Below are 15,447 nucleotides of genomic sequence, written 5' to 3' on the forward strand. Positions count from 1 at the left end.
AGTGTACTTCGTTCCTTCTGCCTGCTCTGCTCCCAGCTCTGGCTCTGGTGAATTCTCTCACCCTCCCACACCTCTGACTGTACCCAGTGCATGTATAAACAAATCAAACAAACAAACAAACAAACAAACAAACAAACAAACAAACAAATAAATAAATAAATAAATAACATGCCTCTATAAAAAAATAAATAAACAAACAAACAAAAAAGAAGTTACACAAACTATAGATCCTGGATTGTATTGAGACACACTGAGAAAATGACAAAACTCAATAAGTCATTGTTACCAAAAAGTATTGGTCAGTTCCTAATATTTTAAGTGTTATACAATATAATATAGTTATGTATATCCTGCAAGGGAAGAGTCAGTCTTAGAGCCCAATAATTTATATTAGTAATAATTCAGAATATTAGTGTTAATTCATATTATATAATTTTGTTTGAAATATTTCCAAAAATATATAAAAAAATTTGCTCATAATTTGTGAAATTGTTTTTTTAAATATTATAATCATTATGAGTGTTTTCTGTCTTACATTTCCTTTCCTATAAGAATGTTATCAGAAATGTAAGATAGACTCAGTTCCTTTGAAACTTAGTTCCTTGGTGTCTTTTGTCTACTTTTAATAGGCTGATAGAATATTGAGATATGAAAATCACTTTAAAATTCCATGATTAATAAAAAGGAAAGAGGAAATCAAATAATTTAAGAAATTTTATGTCAATGTATTAAATAAACATGTCATTTAGCATTAGTAATATATTTTTAAAAGGTAGTAGCAATCTAATTTCCATTATGAAGAATACAACCATTTTTTAGTTCATTATTACAAACATTATAGTTACATTTAGTTTGCTTTGCTCTTCGTAATAATATGATCTAAAGCACTGAGATTTTTAAGTCCAATTAATTATCATAATGTCTGGGAATTAGCTGGCATTATCACCGTTATAAAAACAGAAAACCAAAGAAATTACAGTATTTGGGCTGAGTTTCAAGATATGGGTGAGGCATGTTTTGGTTTTTCTACTTTCTTCCTCATAAAACTTCACAACATGTTTCTCTCTAGCATCATTATAACAAGAAAAGACTACTAAAGTTAATAAGATTATGTATTCAAGCAGGATTGATCAAGTAGTTGCAACAAACTCAACTACCTCAGCCTTGTTTGTCCTCATTTCTATAGTATTTGTGCTTGAATCAGCCTCAGAAATAAATATGCCTTTCCAGAGACTTGCAATAAAATCACATTCAGTTTTAAATTCTAATGTTCAGTCATCAATTTATGCATAATAGATTTAAAAATGGCAAATCTTCCAATATACTTGAAATGAGAGTTAAGATAATTATCAAAGGTGATATTTTGAGTAGAGAAGTATTAAAAATTAATTAGTTATGCCAGCTTGGATTTCAAAACAGATTTTCCTTTTTTTTTTTTTAAAGTGAGCATCCCATTCTTTTTTTTTTTTTAAGATTTATTTATTTATACAAGAACTGGGGTACAGGTCAGCGGCACGGGAGGGTGAGAGGATTCACCAGAGACAGAGCAGGGAGGAGAACAGGCAGACAGGCCAAAAGCAATGCTGAGGGGAGTACCTGGTGAGGCACTAGAGGTCTGCCACACCATGTGGGTTTCTCCCTGGCTGGCTAGGAATAGAACCCACACTGCAGAGGCTGCAGACAGCTTCACAGTGCAGCTGTCAACCCACTGCACCACCGGGGAGGCCCCAAAACAGATTTTCAAAGAGAGAATCATTTAGAGAAGTATAAAAAACAATCTCTGATTAACATTTTGGAATGATGTCTTGTGAGCAGGAAGTGTTGGTTTGCAAACTGAAGAGATCCCTGGTGAAATTCAAAACTATCCTTGTTCACAGAGGCCAAGGAGAGTTAGAAGAAAGAGTCAGACCACTCAGATTAGTGTATGGCAGTTTGGAAGCAAATAAACTTCCAAGTAAGACTTGTCTTGAGTAGCTGCAAGACAAGGTGCTATTACAGGCCATAACATTTCATGCTGGTCCTCTGTCAAATACTTAGTTACTATATGCTTCATACTTGTATTATTAATTTATTGTTTCATTATATCCTTGGTTGAATCAATGAAATTACTAATTTTATTTACATGATTTTCATTTAGTTTGACACCCAAATATATTGTAATTATTTAATTATATTTCAGTATATCTTCGGTTCTTTGAGATGAGTCCTCACACAGGTGAAACATTTTATTGAAGCACCACGTACAGACTGTGTATTTTTCTTGGGCACTTAATAAATGAACATTCAAAATTAAAATATTGATCAGCAATTACATAAAAACTGCCTGAGATTTTTATCTGGCATCCCTATCTATTGCTTTACTTCTATTAATAAATATATATTTGTCAATACATATGTAAACTATACTCTTTAAAGAAAGATTGCAAATTTATTTATAACAGAACAAAACGAACTTATTCCAATCCTAGAATTTGACCAAAGTTTACCCTTGGGCATATTTACCTTATGAGCTATGTTTATTTTATTTTAAATGGCTTAAGTATATGATTCCTACAGTGTTGTACTCTTTCATTTCATATAGCAATTAATTAAATATTTATCCTAAATTACTGTTTTAAAATCTTTCCAATAATATCTTAAACATGTATATTTTCTTACATCAGGTGACTATACCATTATTTACATATTGTCACTTCAATATGGGCTTTTGAGTTGTTTAGAATTTTTTACTACTAAACATAATAATGTTAGGAATATACTTGTGCATAAAGCTTTATTTATATTTATTATTATTACCTCAGGGTAGTCAACTAGGAAGTGAATTAACACTAAAAAAGGCAAAAATATGTGAAATATACTTGATGCTAATAACTAATTATTTTGTACATGCAAGTTACATTATTAGCAGTATAAGACAGTGCCAGTTTCTTTGAATGGTCTTTAACATTATGTTTTCTCAATTTGTGAAATGAAAATGGCATCTAGCTGCTCTAATTTTGCTTAGTTAAAATATAATGAAGTGGCATGTTTTCTTTATATGTTTTAATGCATGTATACAGTATTAAATTATGCAGAAATTTATATAGTAATAAGTAAAAGTCTTCTTCTAGAAACACTCACAGCATGTTTTTTTTTTTTCACCCTAGGAGAATAAGTTGTTGAGAATTTTTCAGTTCATTAATTGAAGCAATAGTGTATAAATGCATTAAAATGTACAGTATCCTATTTAATTTGGCATGTACTTGTTTAAAAATGAAGTTTCATAGATATTTTGTGTCATTATTAATGCACTATCATTTTTATAATTGCAGTATGAAATTTCATTTGGTGCATAGTTCATAGTTTATTTAAACATTCCTGTATTACTTGACATTTAGATTATTCCTGAATTTCCTATTTTTACCAGTGCTGCAATAAAGATCCTTGTGTATGCTATTTGTAGTCATTTATGAGCATTTATTAAGGCAAGAGACTGAGAGACATTACTGCTTCACTAAAGCATTCATATTTTAATTTTTAAGAGATATCAAATTATCCTCTAAAGAGGTTGCAATGATTATGGATCCACAACAGTACATGAGAGAACATATTTAATCACATTATTATGAGTGTTGTATCTAAATATACTTTATTATTGTAAACAGTAGATTGGTGAAAATAAGTGTCTTTTTTTCTTGTTTTAATTTATAGTCATTTAAAAATGGCCCTGATGATTACGGAATAACCTCTGGAGTCATTTTTCCTTTGTACTGAAGAATCATTGAAGAATCATTCATGGTCACAGACAGATATCTGTGACATTTTACAGGTCTCATCCTGTTAAATTCAACAAGTCCAACAACATTCCTTAATTCCATTGTGTCTCCATTCTCTTCATTTTGAACTGGCAGTGTTCCTGCTGGGTGACTGATGAGTTCTATGTTTCACAGGCCTACTCCCTAACCAAAGATTCATCTTCCACACACTTATTGTTCTCTTTTGAACATACGTTCTCATGTTTTTGTACTATAGACTGGCTGGAAAATTTTCAAGTGTTTATTGTGTCTCCTTTATGTGTAACAAGTCCTTCAATTCAAATTGTATTATAAGTATCCAGGAGTAGTCAAATCACTCCTTCTACCCTTCATTTATGAAACCTCCTACACTGGATGGAAATCTAATTTTATCTTTCCAAGTCTAACTTTTCACAAAACACTGGAAAACTCACAGAATTTAATACTTCATAACAAGAAATCATCTTTCCTCCAGTTTTCAGTAACATATCTCTCATTATCATCTGAGACATCATCAAAGTGTCTTTAACATCCATATTTCCATATTCTGTTCATGATTATTTATGTGCTTAGGCTTTCTCTCCAGCACTCCTATTTTCTTTTTGAGTCCTCACCAGCATTGCCTTTGGTAACCCCCATTTTATCAAAGTTGGCTTTTTCTAGCATGCACCTCAAAACTCTTCCAGCTTCTGCACAATACCCACTTTTATAGATGCTTCCACACTTTTAGAAAATGTTACAGCAGCACTCCAACTTCTGGTATCAATTTCTGTTTTAGTTCAAGTTTTTCAACAAAATATTATAGATTGGACAACTTAAACAGCTGATGTTTATTTTTCTCAGTTCTGGAGGCTGGGGAGTCAAAGGTTTCAACATGTTTGGGTTCTGGTGAGTGCCTTCTTCTTGGTTTGCAGACTGCCATCTCTTCCTGTGTCCTCAGATGGTATAGACAAAGATGGCATCTCTTTCATGTCCCATTTACAAGATATCTATCCTTATGACTTCATTTATTTGTATAGATCCCACCTCTGAATGCTATCACCTCAGAGATTAGGATTTCAACTTAGGAGTTTGGTAGGAGTTGGTAGCAAGCAAACATCTAGAAAATGACAGCTATTGAAAACATTCTACCAGTATCGAAGAGTAAAAGATATTTTCTAAAACTATATCCAGAACAAAGGAAAATGCTATCCAAACAGGCATTAATTTCATATTTTAAAAAATCAAAAATTTTCCATCTCCCACTTTGTGATGTTATACAATTTTTCTTCATCAGCTATTGAATGATCCCATGTAGAAATTAAATGTGTATATTACAGTCCTTAACCCATGTAGCTCTATGTATTCACCAGACTTGAGTTTTTCAGACTCTTAAGCCAAGGACATTTGTGACTATTGTTTTGCATTTCTATCTCATGGTAGACCCTTCTACACTTCCCCACTTTGCTTTCTGTCCCAGAAGACTAATGTGGCATCTCGTTGGTTTGGCCACTAAGTTTGATTGGTGATTACATGAAGGAGGGTGAGACTGAGTATATAATTCCCATCCCTCAGATCCTTGTCTGTTGATATGTAGGAGATCAACTGTTCCTTTATATCAAATGTCACATCTCCTCACCACACGCACTTTTCCCCATAACTTCTTCCTTTTAGGACATAGCAGTGACAAAAGGTTCATTATTATTTCTATTACTGCATTATTCCTTATGTTCAACTAACATTTCTCTGTAAACAGCCTTTTTATTGAAAATCCCTTGATTTACTCTACTTCAACTTGGTCCTATTCTTTCTGGGATGAGAGTGATATGAAGCTCTCTTTTCAAGGAAAGCCTAGCATAACAAAAAAGTAAAATAGTAGCTGAGACACTGATGTTGCATACCCATCCCTTTCCCAACTTTGAAGCATTTCCCTGAACACACTTTGAAAGTCAGGGCATAAAATAAAGCACTGTATTGCTTGAATACAATTACCTTAAATATAGGGACAAGTTATTTCCTCTCCATTTTCATCATGGGCTTTACATAGTACACTGCACATAGTAGGTTATAAAAACTGTGGAATTTTGTCACTTTGCTGCTAGAACCTACCTTATCTAAAACCTGGTTCTTCATGGACCTGTTTCCAGAACTCACTCAATATTCTGTTTTCCAGGTGTACAATGGATATGTTGGTTATAATTGTTTTTTCCTTGATTAATAGATTTTAATGTGTTCTTGCCTTTATTTTACCTTTCTATTTCCATGTCTGTACTCACGAATATTTTGCCTTTTTCTACTGTGTCACCTCAGATCTATTTATTAACTCTTGAGTAAAAACATCCATCAGAAAAATAAGATCAGGGAGGCTCCTCTTTTCAGAATTTCATGTTGTTTTTCTAATCCTAAGTTAGGGAGAGCAACCAATCTTTTATAAAAATTATAGTTGTCAGTTTTGTGTCCTAAGCTTGTAAGCTCCTCAAAAGAGGTTAAGGACTTTAGTGTTTGATGTATAGACTCTAAAGTATGTTATGTGCACAGAATTATTAGTAAATTTGGCTTTTTCTAGGGTATTCACTAGGAGTGTGTGATATACCTTTAGACTGTATTGCTTCTATCAAGAAATTAGATATCCTAGATGTTTTTGTATTTAGATTATGTGATTATGTCTCCATTTTCTCTAGAAAAACTATCTTTCAAGGGAGATCCAGAACAATAGGATACCTGAGGAGGGAAATATTCATCTAGCTTTTTTTTTTTAAGACAACATTTTATAGAAATGACATGAAAGAAGATGCAATGTAGCTAATATGTAGTTTCTATGATATACTATAAATCAAATAGGAAGACCTCCTATGATTTATTTTATATTTTTCAACCTATGTTTTGATAACAGAAAACTTCAAAGTGCTATCATTTCTTAAATATATCTAAGCATTAGAACTACTCAGAAACTGTCTTTAGTTATAAATGTTGACTAAATGATCAGAACTATTTCTCTTTCCTTCTCTACTCCCAAATACGTATGTGACTGCTATTTATGAACAGGTATGTTTTGCTGATCTATGTCTGTAAAATTCAGGTAAAAACTATATCTTCTGCAACTTGAGTAGGAGCAACATTCAATCTGTTTTTACAAGGGTCATTCTGGGATAATAGAAAACAGCTAAATATAAAGGAATTCAGAAAGTGGTGAATGATTACTTATGTCAGATTTATGGTTTGAATTAATGAAAACTGTCAGCTGTAACACAATGGAAGATACCACTGCAGAACTGCTTTCTATATGTGTTTATATTAATTACATGGGGGAGAGGTTATAAATTTAATATCTTTTAGGTTCACATTTCTTCTAACTGCTAAAACAAGATATTTGCCCTCTAATTAGAAAAAATATTTTGGGGGACTTCCCTGATGACCTAGAGGTTAAGTCTCAGCCCTATTACTGTTGAGGCCGGAGTTCAATCCCTGGCTAACCATGTAAGGCATAGGTTAGAGAGCTAACCCATGTAAGGCATAGCAGACCTCTCCTGTCTCTCCCTTGCTCCCCTCAGCAGTGTATTTTAGTAGATCTGCCTGTTCTGCTCCCAACTCTGTCTCTGGTGAATCATTTCACCCTCTGTACCCTTAGCCTACACCCTACCTCTTGTATGTATAAAAAATAAAGAAAAAATAGTTATCTTGCACACTATTATTTATGAAGTACAAATTACATGATCACATGTCTTGGATGTGGATTTTCATCCATATCTACAACTAATTCCTTGGGCTGCTAAAAAATTCTTTTATTCTGGCACTTTACTTCAAAGAATTTGGTTTCTATAATTGAGACATCAGCAATGCTTTGGGAAATACTATTGTTTTAGATGTGAGTTGCAGCAAGGATGCTTTTACAAGATAGAGTTTCTGGCTAATCCAATGCTAAAATATACTCCTTTCCATTTATGACCTATTTGCATCCACTTATATACATAGTAAGACTGGTTTTAAAATCTGCAGAGTTTCAGATGAGAAGGTTTGAGGACAGAGATGATGCAGGAATGGCAAGCCAGCATCTGGCACCCTTCGCAGCTTGGAGTGTGGGGATTGATCCTTGGTGGTTAAATATTAAAAGTCAGCAGTAAAGAAAACTTTTTGTTCAGGTGAGAAACTGGATTCTCTGAGAATAGGCAGTGCTACATTAAGACTTAGGATATAAAATAATTGTTATTCTGCAAGTTTCACAGGATTCTTTATTTCTTTTTCTTTTATTGTTTAAACAGCCTTGTTTCTTTATTTCAGACCTTGGGATATCAGTACTCTTGGCACTGACCATGGCAGTTATTATAGTCATTAACTGCAATTATGAGATACCTTCAGTATCCTCTCAGGTGACAGATTCAAAAACAGGACAGTAGCAGAATTGCATGACAGATGCTATGAGGTGACAGTGACTGCAGAGTGCTGTATGAGATGCTGTGCGATCAGATCTATTTGGGGACTGTGTAAGTGAGGAATGTGGGAGATCACTCATTACTCAAATGCAAGAAACGCAGCCTGTTCTTGGGGCATGTGGAGGTCTTTGATTAGTTACTCTTTACTAGGCTTCATGGTGCTTCAACCACGCTGCTCTCTAAATATCTGTCCTTTTCCCCTCTGCCAAATAGCTTTCTTTGCAAGGCTCTTGAATTGTCATGAGATAAATTCTGGCTATAACTCTCTGTTCCTTACATATCCAGATCCAACAATCAGCCACAAAATTTTCGGTTAGTTTTATTGAGTATTTTATTAAATGAGTCAGGAATCTATTTCAAATTACATCATCTCTATAGAGTTCAAGTTCACCTCCTGCATCACGGCCCACTGCTCCATGGCTTCTTGCTCCAGGCCTTCAGTAATAGCTGAAACACCACCTTTTAGGAAGATGGAGTGCGCTAAACTGCCTTCATTCCTGACAATGTGAGGGGTTTGATAATTAGGTAAGGTGTGACCAGAACATAGATCCTGTCATTACAGAGAGAGCAAGATTTTAAAAAGTCATTTTTTTTTTTTTCAATGTGATTTCTGTTGGATTCTTGACTAGAAAAATCTAGCCACCTTTGAGTAAATCCATGTTTGTTTTTAACAGTATGGGAAAAGTAGCTGTACAGAAAATGTATTTCCCATTCATGGATCAAAATAATTTTTTGTGCTGTAGAAAATATCTTATTTCATTAATAATGGGATGTTATATTTCTTAAGGTATAAACATGGACAAGGTCTATTTATTGGGAATCTACTTGTTTTTGAAATATAAATTTACTCTCATCATCTAAGCGAGATTGTACTTTAGACTCTTCCGACTGATGAGGAAATTGAAATTCCTGTAAGTCAAAGATTTTACATGAGGTCACATATCTATTATATTGAAAATTTGTATCATAAGACTAGATCAGACTAGATTAAAAACACTTATTTTTCCAAAATAATGTCTCTGTTTATGAATCAATTCAGAACTTCACCTTAAAACATAAAAGCAGCAATTAAAGTTGAACCTTCTTATGAACATGGTAATGAACTACACTGATTAAATCATTCAGCAAACTAAAATAATTTGAAAAAGAAAAAAAATCACTTAAACTTTCCTTACCAAATCTATACAAAAGCATGCTTCCTCCTTAGGTCATACTTTCCTATTTGCATTAATTTCTTAGTTAAATAAATGATTTCATGATTAAGTTTAAATTTCTCTCATTTTTCACATTTTTCAGCCTGCAATTTTCTATACACATTCTGACAAATATTAGACAAACTATGTTAGGTCTAGTACTGTGCAAGATTTTATTATACTAAGCAGGCATGAAAGTTGAGAGCCTCGTAAATATTAATCAGAGACTAATGAACAGTGGGAGACTTCTGAATATCAATCTGTACTAGGGGGAAATTTTGAATTAGAGACACTACTTTCTACCCAATAAATCAGTAGTGAAAAATTGAAGGCATTCTCATGCATCTGCTTATGTAGCTAGATCTCTAGTCCTCAAGGAGCGTAAGTGTGAATTCTGAAATAGATATAATTTTATCACCCCACATGGAGCTTTTGCATTTTTATCTGGACCATTTTTTTAAATTTTAATTACCTCCAAAAGAGGCTGGATTATATCACAGAAAGCTGGAGTGCATTCTTTAGTATTAGAGTTAAAATAGTTCAAGAGTAGTTAGAAAGAGAGCTCCTCTCATTCTTCCTCATCAGTATTCAAAAACCATTGCCCAAAGGGACTAGCAGACTCAAGGTTAACAGGAGAGCTGAAATGCCAAAACTTGATTGGCTTATTGCTTTTATTCAATGTGCATATTACTGCTTTTGCCTCTGGCACATGTATAGATGTATAACTGAAAAGACAATATCATAATCTATATATTCTCAAATAACGACAGGCCTATTCATACATCTACACACCTACATATCTTTATGATTAGCCATTAATGAAAAAGCATCCCTTTGCAATGGTCAGAGTTAATTATTTAGTAAGACAAGTAGGAGAATGGATAGTGGTATTCTGGGTTTTATGATATTTTTGATGCTGTCACACAAAAGTAATGGGACTTACTTTTCCATTTGAGTTTTTTATTCTTTAATATTCAGAAACAATTTAAAACCTCCACCAGGCATTAATATTTTAATGAGAACATTTAGAAGTGATTGTTAATATGAGAGTTTCTTCATCCCATCGTATTTGGGACTAAAATTTTTTCCCAGATAGGGCTATTATAAGCTATGTTTACTGAAACGACACAAATGCAGTTATTAAGAACACAGGCAAATATAAAGATCTAGAAATTAAATCTGATATTATGTATATCATTCTGAAACACACTAGAATATTATTTTCAAAATTATCACTTTATGTCATGCCAAGTTTATATAGAAAATATAATAGTAATGTTCTTTCCAGTGACAGCTAGCCTCACCATAAATGTTTAAATATAGCTAAAATTATAATGTGATTTCCTACTGTATGAATATAATAACATAGAAATGGTTGCAGTTTGATGTCTATTTGAGTAAAATACTTGCTTATGCACTCCTTGCCTTATACAATACACACAAATTGTTTGACATCTTATTTTTTCTATGCTATTTAGATGCATTGATTTTTTTTTTATTTTTCCTTCTGTTTATATTTGAAACTTTTAGCAACTACTAAACTGAATGCATCATATTTCTGAATTTTGTGTGTAAATTATCATTCTTGCACTAACAAATCTGTAGGAATTAGCATACTGGTAATGAATTGCCAGTATGACAATAACACAGTTGTTTATATATATATATATAGATTTATATTTTCATTTTACTTTGCTTTGTCTTACAATACTCAAAATATTTTTTAAATTATGAGCATAGTCAATGTAATAATATTTTTCTAATCTTCATTTTTATGGAAATTTTGCAGTAATAGGAGTTTCTTTAATGCCATATCATTTAAAAAACAAAACTCTTTCACAATTCTGTTGGTCAATATCCAAAATTGATTCTGTATAGTAGTTCCAATGTCATTTTATCTTATTTTACCAACCTATTTTGCTAGGAAACCAGAGTCAAGTTTTCAAAATATATTTACATTTGTCACAGGCACATTTGATCATTTTCAGCCTTTATTCAGAACAAATTCCTTGAAAAGCACTGAAGTAATTAATGAGATGACCAAAACAAAAAAGTATTTATTTTTAATTGACTTTCATAAAAATACTATCAATCTTTACATTTCATCACGTTCAAAATGAGATAGTTGGTATGATATAGGCACATCATTTAACTAATAGTAATATAAACAGGCCATGATTGAAAAATATAATGTATATTTAAAATTTATTTTATTATAAAATCATAAATGTCATTACTCAAAGTGACACTAGAATTAATACATAAAACTGGAAATCTAATAATTCTATACCAAATTAAAAAAAAATACTGTATCAAGTTATTCCTGTGGGGCAGTCTTAAAATGAGAAAGATATAGATAATTATCTAAATAGTGATAGATGTTAGATTTGCTAGTCATAAGACAATATAAGATAGAGTGAAATCAATATGTATTTAAGCCTTTTATGCTTGTTGACATTAGTCACAGTATTGGCTTTAGTATCAAGTTTATTCAGCATCAGAGGGTTTAGAGATGTGCAAAAGAATGTTTATTTTTTCATGCTATGGTAAAAGAAAAAATGTGTTGCCCCAATTACCTAGATGTATTGCTTTTAATTATTTTGCTTTCTACAGCATGAGTTATACTTGTTTAGTTGTAATGAAAGAATGACTGGACCTCCCTGGTGGCACAAGGGATTAAGCACAGCACTGTGAAGCTGTCTGCAGCCTCTGCAGCAGGAGTTTGATCCCCCAGCTGGCCAGGGAGCTACTCACATGTGCAGCAGACCTCTCCTGTCCCACCTGCTGCTCCCCTCAGGATTGTATTTCAGTCAGCCTGCCTGTTCTGCTCCTCACCCCATCTCTGGTGAATCCTCTCACCCCTTCCCCAAACCCCCCACACCTCTGGCCTATATCTCAGTTCTTGTATGCATAAATAAATAAATCTTATTAAAAAAGAAGAATGACTTAGAGAAAGAGGGCAGCCCAAAGCACAAATTTAAAGTTAATCTGTAGCACAATTGTGATACAAATTGCTATATAACCTACCTGGACTTCCAATGGCCCTTTTCCATCTGGCCACAATCTATTTTTTGATGCAACCCTTCTATAGTTTCCTGTCTAACTTTGGTTTTCATCTTTTCAGGTTTGGATTTATTCTCCATAAAGATGAAGCTGCACTACAAAAAATTGATCTTGAAACCATGTCATACATCAAGACAATTAACTTGAAGGACTACAAGTGTGTTCCTCAATCTTTGGCATATACACACTTGGGAGGGTACTACTTTATTGGCTGCAAACCTGACAGCACTGGAGCAATTCCACCACAGCTCATGGTGGACAGTGTAACTGACTCAGTGCTTGGATTCAATAGTGATGTGACAGGCACTCCATATGTCTCTCCAGATGGGCACTATCTTGTCAGCGTTAATGATGTGAAAGGTCTTGTAAGGGTCCAGTACATTACCATCAGAGGAGAAATTCAGGAGGCTTTTGATATTCACACAAATCTGCACATATCTGATCTGGCATTCCAGCCGTCCTTTACAGAAGCCCACCAATACAACATCTATGGTAGTTCAAGCACACAAACTGATGTGCTCTTTGTAGAATTGTCCTCTGGGAAGGTTAAGATGATAAAGAGCCTTAAAGAACCACTCAAAGCAGAAGAATGGCCTTGGAACCGGAAGAACAGGCAAATCCAGGACAGTGGCTTGTTTGGTCAATACCTGATGACCCCGTCCAAGGACTCTCTCTTTATACTAGATGGACGACTCAATAAGTTAAACTGTGAGATCACTGAAGTTGAAAAAGGAAACACAGTCATTTGGGTTGGAGAAGCCTAGGAGTCCTTTAGATAATTATTGGATGAAGAGTTTTCCAGTACATTGCACTTAATCCATTCTTTAAATTTACAGCTTAACTTTTGAAGTTTATAGCCTACTCAAACATAAATTACTTGGTTGGCCCAAATAAAATAGATTTTTTTTTTGGCAAAAACATACACAATTAGAAACATTGGTTGGTTAGAAACATAGAACACAGTTTTAATAAGAAAATACATCAATCACAAGAATCAAATATATAATTATGTTGTTGAAGTTAGTAAAATAGAAATTTAAACACAAAAAAATAACTGCAGGGAAATTCTGATAACTTTAAGCATTTTGCTTCATTTTGAGGGGAAGTTTATCTATTTTTTTCTCTGTCCTTTTAGTATGCTTAAACCAGAAATAGAAGGTATTGTGGAACCTCAAGATTGTTCATTCAAAATATTCTGTCCCATTCACTGTTAATAATCTTTTGTGCCTTGAAGGGAATGTCACAAGAGGAAAAGGAAGGCTAACGCTGCATATTGGATACCCTCATAACTATAAATATCTTGTCTTTGAAAGAGAAATGTTTAACATCTCTTGCACCAAATCCTGCCTTCACTCATTTATTAAACCCTTAGTGAAATATCATTTCAAGGCTTAAATTGGCCTTATGGTGTATACAAGTGACAAACTCTATTTGACACATACTGTATAATCTGCAGCATGCGATGGAAAATGGGGAGGAAGGAAGGAAAAATAATTATGGTAAAATGTTTGCAATGTATTCTCTATTCATTTTGCTTTTAGCCACTAGATTGTGTAATTTTTTTTTTAATGCAAGTTTGTCTGGGATGTCAACTGCTTACAGATGTTTATTATTATCAGAACAGATTTTTTTTTCCCTTTTCATGTAGTCCAGTATTGCATCAGAAGAAATTTTTATTCTAAAAATGTAGCATCATTTGTATCTGCTTAGACTAAAACCACATATAGGGAAATTAACAACAGAGAGAGAAAGCTGGCTAAAGAATTGATAGAGGCTTAGGAGAATTAGTAACAAGAAATAGGAATAAGAGAATAGTTCCACAGTGGAGAGTACAGAGAGACTTCTCCAATTGCCTTTGCTATTTAAATATAACCCATCAACAAACTTCATTCCTTAATAACTTTCCTTAATGACTTCTGTTCAAGTCCTGCATAATCCTTAAATGACCCTCTCCCTAACTGTGTACTGTAGCTCCAAATTTAACTAATCCTCTTATATTGGACACTGCATAGAAGTAAAAAATGATTGCTTCTTTTAAAAAAAAATAAGGGCAAAGAAATGGCCAGTAGAAGTGGATTAAAACTAGAGTTGGTTTATTGAAATAAGCAGATAATTATCCAGGCTTAAAGTAATAGCTTACATGTTTTGAGAATCTTTTACTTATTTTTGTTTTATTGTTGCTAAAAATGCTAATGGCTTTTTGAAATGACCTCCATTTACTGAAGGTAATCCAATAAGGTCTTTTTTAAATACAAATTTTACTCAAGTTTAAATTGTGTAAAACTGCTTAGAAAACTGAAATTTTATAGTGTGTAATATCTTATGTGTATATATCATCCTGAGCTGTGTGATACAGTAGATTTCTTCTTAGCTTGAAAAAAAAATTATGGGAGGTAGATTTAATAAACAAGAAAACAGCTTATGTTTCTACTTATTGAATCTGCTTTCCTTTTTAGCAGTTTTTTCCCTTGTGATCATGATCCATATAAAGTTTCTGTGACCTAACAATTTAATGTAAGTCTGTCTCATACTTCTTTCTTTGGTAGCTTACACCTTGTGGATGCTCTGTCTGTAGACATTGCTTGATAAAAGGAGAATAAACCTCTTACATTTTAACCCTTAAGCATTTAGTCAATGTTTTAATGTGCAAACCAGTGTTTTGTTTTATTTTGGCTTGGTTTTATTTTCTTCCTAATGCTTCAAACATAGGCTGGTGCCATGTATTATTCTTAAAGTTTTGACATGGAGAAGATGTAAAGGCAAGTTAAGTGAGATCAATCAGGAAAAGAAATTTAGTTTATCTTTTTATATCAAAGTTGCTGTATCTGTTCATATTTGCTATTTAAGTCAGAGCAGTTATTCTTTTAAAAGTGTCAATTTCTTTAAATACTTTCTCATGTATCAAATGAATATCAGGATTGAATATCAAAAGTAGACTTGTCTATTGCAAGTGTATTCCTCAGCACACACTAGGGAGGATGTTACTTTATTGGCTGCAACTCCTACAGC

General features: G+C 33.1%; 1 protein-coding gene across 5 annotated transcripts in view; it reads left to right on the top strand.

Moving 5' to 3' along the window:
- Window positions 1-15,054, top strand: part of FSTL5 (follistatin like 5) — a 558,421-nt gene extending 543,367 nt beyond the window's left edge. For all 5 annotated transcript variants that reach the window (XM_054690351.1, XM_054690350.1, XM_054690353.1 and 2 more), the window contains one exon: window positions 12,500-15,054. In XM_054690351.1, coding sequence (XP_054546326.1) covers window positions 12,500-13,202 — 703 coding nt within the window. In that variant the 3' untranslated portion in view covers window positions 13,203-15,054. The remainder of the gene's footprint in view (window positions 1-12,499) is intronic.
- The last annotated feature ends 393 nt before the right edge of the window (window positions 15,055-15,447 follow it).

The sequence above is a fragment of the Talpa occidentalis genome, unplaced genomic scaffold (assembly GCF_014898055.3).
Source record: "Talpa occidentalis isolate TD23 unplaced genomic scaffold, MPIMG_talOcc4v2.1 talOcc4.8, whole genome shotgun sequence".
In the NCBI taxonomy this organism is placed as follows: Eukaryota; Metazoa; Chordata; class Mammalia; order Eulipotyphla; family Talpidae; genus Talpa; species Talpa occidentalis.